Below are 7342 nucleotides of genomic sequence, written 5' to 3'. Positions count from 1 at the left end.
TTATATTCCCTTCTTTCTTTTTAATTTGAGAGATGATGTCAATACAATTTTTTTTTAGTTTTTTCTGTTGTACCAAAGTATTTCTAATTAAGAAATAAATTTATGTCGTCTTTGTTTTTAAATATCACCAATGATTAGCTAATTTTGAACAGTACACCTGCATTTAGAGAATCTCTCCTTTTTTTTTTTATGGCTAGGTAAGCGTTTTATGATTAAGTACTTAATCCTATGGATCATCTCCGTAGGGGTGATGAAGGAAGAGGTAGAAAAAATTCATAATTTGTTGGGGTTTGCACTTGAAAGAAGAAGTAAAAAAAATAAATATATAGTGATAATTTAATTTTTTTTTTGTCCCCATAATAGGAGAGAAAATCGCAAAAAAAAAAAAAAAAAAAAAAACAATTCCGTTTTGTTAGCTTGACAAGACCCCTTGTTATGTTTATTTCCAATTATAATTGCTATAATTTCATATTTGATACTCCATCTGTCCTAATTCATGTGACACGATTCAAATTTAAAAGTCAAAACAATTTAATTTTGATCATAAATTTGAGCATGAAATCTTTAATTTTCTTTTAATGAAACTCTACACAAAAGACTACGTGAAAAGTAATATACGTTAAAATAATTAATAATTTAAATATATAAAAAAGCTATATGAAAAATTTATTGTCAAACAAAGACTTATTTAAATATGAAATCCGAAAATTGTCAAATATATTAGAACGAAGAGATTAACTGTCACCATTTGTCCCACAACATTGTAATGTAACATTACTATATCACGCCATCGAAAGAAATTAAACCACAAAATTAATAAGTACTCCTCACTCAAAAAATAAAATAAAATAGTACGCACTACATTTTTAAAAAACCTCGCAGCTGGCATAGATTATGAAAGTACTATTATGATCATATTGTTTAAATTAGCAGATTTTTGGATCTTAATATATCATATATAATTGCCTTAAAATTCTCCTACGTACGTATTTCCTTCATTCCCATTTTTAAAAAATAAAATAAAACATGAAATGTTATATTTTATAAATTCCACGTAGGATAAGAAAAAGTCAAAGTCCACTTCAAACTCGTTTGAAACACGTGCCTTCGTAATGCATCAAAGCAAAAAAATTAAGGAAAATTAATTCACTAATCAAAACCACACTTTTTGGCAGATACATACACATGCCTGCCCTTATACGTTAAAAAAAAATAGCCATTTGTAGGTACATATTTTTAAAAAAAGGAAATTCATCACTCTATAGCTGTTGGTAAAATCATTAAATGTTATATTCGTCTTATTTAATATCGTGATTTGCTCCCAACTAATTAATTTAAACGATTTTTTTTAGTATATATATATATATATACGGTATCTCCTAGATATCATAACTCATAACCCAAAGCAAACAGAAAACCTCTACATTTGCACAATGTCAAATTATAATTTCAAGCACATGGCCATTTTCTTCATTCTCATATCAATTTTGATCCCTCGAGTTTTATCAGTAGTAGAAGATTGTGGAGCAGAAGAAGATAACTCATGTGTCAATAAATCGAAAGCGTTACCCTTAAAAATCATAGCCATAGTTTCCATATTAATCACTAGCATGATCGGAGTATGTCTTCCATTAGTTACACGTTCTATCCCAGCCCTAAGCCCGGAACGAAGCCTTTTCGTGATAGTCAAGGCATTTGCTGCCGGAATTATATTGGCTACGGGGTTTATGCACGTGCTACCGGACTCATTCGACATGTTGTCATCGAGTTGCCTTAAGGAGCACCCATGGCACAAATTCCCATTCACTGGATTTGTGGCTATGTTGTCTGCTATAGTTACAATGGCTATTGACTCTATAGCTACTAGCTTGTATAGCAAAAAACATAAAGCTGGTTTGGTTAATCCAGAAATTGGTGGTGTTGATCAAGAAATGGGTGCAGTAAATGGTGGACATTCACATGTACATTCACATCATCATCATGGATCATTTTCGACTAAAGATGGAGTTGAAGGCACAAAATTACTACGATACAGAGTCATTGCCATGGTTAGTTTTATTTGGTCATTCATTTTTCTTTATTAAGCGCTTTACTAGGACACTATCCGGTCACATAAATGATAATTATATGTAACTGCCTATAAATAGTGAAATTGATTGCTAGTAACAAAACAATTCGTTTTAATTAATTAGTAGGAAGCAAATCACAATATTAAATAAGAAAATAAAAATCGATATTACACTTGAAGCCTAATGGCACTTGGAAGTACAACTTTAATGTGAGATTTTTCTTACCAAAATTGGCAAGATTTTTTCCTAACTGGTTCTTTAATTATAGTTAATTAAATCTTTTGTTAAACTGATTTAGTCTAGATATTAAATTTTAAATAAAACAAATGTCCATCTAAATATTCACTTGAGAAAATGGAGAGAAAATGTAATATAGAGAAGCCAAATCCACATATTACTACTGGTCTACTACTTATAACTACAAGAAGTTCAAATTTGTGTATATTATTAGTGTATATAAGGTAGCTGAATTTTTAAAAAAGTATATAAGATATCTGAAATAGAAGCTTTTTTCTTTGTGAATCAATGAGAATTTTGTATTATAAAACATGATTTTTTTATCCTATTCCAACCAAATTAGCTAACTAGAAAAAATGCAAAATGAAAAATAAATTCTCATTAAACTATTTATAATAGCCATTGAACATTTTTTCTTTTCTTACTGATTCAATTAAAATATTTCACAAACTAATCACTGAATGATTTTTTAGTAATGAGTAAAGAGGGGGTGGTGAGTTGTCTTGATATATGGATCCGTACATTCAATAAGGTGAAAGTCAAGCAAGCAATCTCTATTATTTGTGTACTTTGTTGGATCATAGTGATGCAAGTCGATTTGTTTATGTATTACTACTAAAATCCTAATATAGACACATCATTTTGTCCCTTTGACTAAGTTTATTGTTTTTTTGACTAATTAAACTTGATTAAAAATTAATATAGAATCATATCATTAATTAATGAGCTGGGATTCTTTATAAATGTATCTTCATTGAAGAGGGTACTTCTTTTTCTTTTCTGCTTGCCTCACACTTGGGAATAAGGATTAAATAAATCACCTTATCTCCGACACTTTTATTCTAAACCACATGCATATATAATTAATATATTGATAAATTATACTTAGTCAAGTAAAATCATCACCAACATTTTTTGCAGGTGTTAGAGCTGGGAATCATAGTTCACTCAATAGTGATAGGGATTTCACTTGGTGCTTCAAACAATACATGCACAATAAAAGGACTTGTTGCTGCACTTTGCTTTCATCAAATGTTTGAAGGAATGGGACTTGGTGGTTGCATTCTTCAGGCAAGTTATCATTTTTTTTTTAATAAATAGTACAAAAATATCGATCATTAATTAAAAATATTTTCTTATAAGTACGTCATATTATATATTAATATAACGTAGTAACTTTGTTCTTTTTTTTTTCATCCAGGCTGAGTACAAGTTCTTGAAGAAGGCACTAATGGCATTTTTCTTCGCAGTAACAACTCCATTTGGTATAGCACTTGGTATGGCATTATCAACTACTTATGAGGAAAATAGCCCACGGGCGTTAATAACCGTTGGATTGCTGAATGCATCATCTGCTGGCCTTTTGATTTATATGGCTTTGGTTGATCTTCTTGCTGCTGATTTTATGGGTGATAAATTGCAAGGCAGTGTCAAACTACAAATTAAGTCATACATGGCCGTTCTTCTTGGGGCTGGTGGAATGTCAGTCATGGCAATTTGGGCCTAGTTTTTTTTTTTTTTTTTTCATATAAGTTTGTGAAATACCTCCTTTATTGAATTGCAAAATTGTAATCGTGTATCTTTTTCAATTTCGTGATTAAATTTGAATTGCAAAGTATTTGCCTCACTTTATTGTTACTTTAGTGTTTTCTAGCTATTTATGTGGAGGTTTTCATAGTCAAAATCAAAGGTTTGTAATGGATATCCATTTATAATCTACCTACGGTATATTAATATTTCGTGTGAATAAATTTAGTTATAGTACTCGTCTTTCAAATTGGAGTACTTCTTTTGCTCACCATTCTTTGGAGTGCATTTGGAATGGTTCCAAAAAGTTTTAAATGGCGATCTTGATACACTTCATTTCGTTGGTTCGATCTTTCAGTATTGGGCTTACCCAATTAGTTCGAGAAGGATACATCTTTGTTGCTTTTTGCTGATCAAATTGTTGATTATTTTTTTTGTTTTTTTAGTTGATCTTTTCTGATACATGTGAGTTCAGATTTTTAATGTATCTAGTTGATTTTGTGTTTCATAAACTAATGTATACATTACAATTTTATCATGCACAATGTATTGTGTTCAAATATTAGCTTTGATACAGAACCTTAATTAGTATTGATACTTGATATCATGTATCAGCCGTTTCATCTACAAATTTCTGAAATATCAATGTACTCGATAACTTGATTGTTGATTCATTCATGTATATACTTGATAACTTAGTTGTAGTTAGTTGCTGATTTATTCATGTTGTATTAGTATAATTTGTCGACAAGTTTAGTTCAAAAATTGTGAATTTTTTGGAATATAATCTGATACATACCTTCATTCTTGAACATTTTGATGCCTTTACAACAAATTGCATGTATAATGTATTATCTATAAAGTATAGTATTTCACAAACACAACAAGATACAAAAATAGTAATGTATCATGCTAAATATTTGGTCATGATACAATAATTTAAATTAATATTACATGTATCACACAATAATGTGTCAAACTCTAAGCAAACACTTTAGGTGCAAAATTTACTTATTTAATGTATTTAATTAATAGGAATATAGTACTTATCAATTTATACAAGATACATAAATACTAATGTATCACGATTGATATAGTCATCTCGAAACACAAATCAAAAATCGAATTAACAACACAATATATGTAATTCCATACTTCTGATTGTCAGATTTATTTTACTATGAAATCAAAGCTCCAATCTAATTTATACATTGCAAATTCAGGCACATATTTTTTTCAGATTCCTGAATGTCAGGTCATTTTTTGCTGAAGAAAACCCCTAATGGAAAAGGAGGGTAGATCAAACTCCCGCGACTTGAAAACACAAATATAGCAACAGATACTGAACCAACATGAAGACATGTACAACATAAAGTTCAATTAGATGGAGAACCCCTTGAGTGGAGCAAATTTGGTCAATATCTCGACTTCCTTCTCTGTTGATTTCTGTTTTGTTGAGTTTCCATTATGAGCTTTCGGAATTAGCCATTTGAATTTCGTCTTCCATCTTTGGAAGATGGCCCATTACCATTGTTTGTTTTTATTTTGCTTCAGCTATCTTCTTGAATTGGTTATGTTGGCAACCTTGGCTAATGCAGCTCGACGTGATTGCAAGAGAATTGAGAGAAGAAAAATTAAATTTGGATTTGATTGAATCTGTTAAGATTTGGGAGAGATTGAAATCAATTAGATTGGCGTGATTTGGGGAACTCACATTCAATTTTACATTCTCTTTCGTTTAAAAGTGTGATTTTGTTTTAATGTATCAGATTTAATGTATCCGGCTTCTTTGCTATGTATCCGGATAGCACTGATTTTGAGAGATTTTTGTAAATATAAAGAGAATAGAGATAAAAATGTAATTTAGGTCCTTACACTATGAAAATTGTATAATTCATATGAAAATTTTTATAATGTATTCACGGTCAAAGTAAAAAAGTTTGACTTTCAAAATCCAAATGGTACTGCACATAATGATAGGATATTGTTTGCTGAATAGATGGAGTCACTCTCCAATTTATTATACTACATGTTTGATGTTTCACTTATATATTGTGTAAATGGTTTAATATTTACTGATCTATAGAGTCTCTCCACATATATATATATATATATACACTCTTTGTTAGTGGTTTAGTTTTATTTTGTATGTAGAGATTTCAGTTGCAATTACGTTAGGGAGAAAATTTTACAAAGTCGTGATGGATTACTAAATATGTGATGTTAATTGTTAAGGCAAACCTTTTCCGTTTACTTAATAATTTGAGGAAGAATATTTAATTGGAAAAGTTCACTCACTGGATACAATATGTATTTTGCAGAATTTTTTTCAACTCACAATAGGTGTTATGAATTTTAAAAGATAAAAAGGAGGGGGTGTACCGTGTACGTTTACACACTTATTGCTCAAAACAAAATATGAAGACAAATTTAAGCCCAAATTGCCATGACAGACATTCCACCACACCAATTAGAAGAACAGCCATGTAAGAATTAATTTGTAGCTTGACACTGCCTTGTAATTAATTTGTCACCCATAAAATCAACAGCAAGAAGATCAACCAAAGCCATGTAAATCAAAAGGCCAGCAGATCGATGAACACTATAGCTACTTACCTGTAGGATGCAACCACCAAGCTAAGGCCCATTCCTTCAAACATTTGATGAAAGCAAAGTGCAGTTACGAGTCCTTTAATGGTGCATGTATTGCTTGATGCACCTAGTGTAGACACGTAATTTTTGACCGAATTTAAGGTATTACACCATTTTTAGTACATAAATATTGCTTTTATATATAAATTAAATATTTTATTTTTCATCGTATTTTAGTAAGTTTATTTTAAAAGATTGAAAAACTACAAAAAATATATGTTTTCATTTAGATTTAATAAATAAGCTAGTGTTTCTTAATTATATTTTTAGACTAGCTATTTGACTTTTCTCATATTTTATTAATTCAAAATAATTAATTAATATTTTTATTATTATGGTTTTTATATATATATATATATATATATATATTTAATTTAATAAATATAATAACCTAAACTACCCACACTACCTCACTACCCCACTACACCTACCCTCACCCCACATACTCCTCCACTACCCCACTAATCCCCCCACTATACACACACATACTCACACGATACACTACTACTACTACATATACCAACATACACACAGCAAGACAGAGGGACAGAAGAAAAGACACAGAGAAAAAAAGAACACTATACGACACGAGCAAGAAGAAAGAAAAAGAAAACACTTCCATTTTATTTATTCTTCTTTCAAACAATAATCATACATTCACATCTTTTCTTCTTTACCCATTTTTTTTTCATATCAACACAAACACATATACCATCACAAACAACCTACAAAAATTGTGGGTGTTCTAATCGAGCTTCGGTTAAGATTTTGCGGTATTCAACTTTACTTTATCTTCTTATTTAATTTATTCATGGAATTTAATGTAATTATTATGATAAGTTTTCTTACACTTTTAT

At 29.9% G+C, this 7342-nt stretch overlaps 1 protein-coding gene across 1 annotated transcript; it reads left to right on the top strand.

Moving 5' to 3' along the window:
- Positions 1-1419: 1419 nt before the first annotated feature.
- Positions 1420-3933, top strand: LOC125836322 (probable zinc transporter 10). The gene is made up of 3 exons (XM_049515505.1): positions 1420-2048; positions 3228-3377; positions 3508-3933. The coding sequence occupies exons 1-3, from the start codon at positions 1434-1436 to the stop codon at positions 3811-3813; spliced, it is 1071 nt and encodes a 356-aa protein (XP_049371462.1). The 5' UTR covers positions 1420-1433; the 3' UTR covers positions 3814-3933.
- The last annotated feature ends 3409 nt before the right edge of the window (positions 3934-7342 follow it).

This window comes from Solanum verrucosum, unplaced genomic scaffold (genome assembly GCF_900185275.1).
Source record: "Solanum verrucosum unplaced genomic scaffold, falcon-dt-bn FXZP01000278.1, whole genome shotgun sequence".
Taxonomy (NCBI): domain Eukaryota; kingdom Viridiplantae; phylum Streptophyta; class Magnoliopsida; order Solanales; family Solanaceae; genus Solanum; species Solanum verrucosum.
Note: the sequence above shows the minus strand (reverse complement) of the source record. Positions and strands in the feature narration are given on the sequence as shown.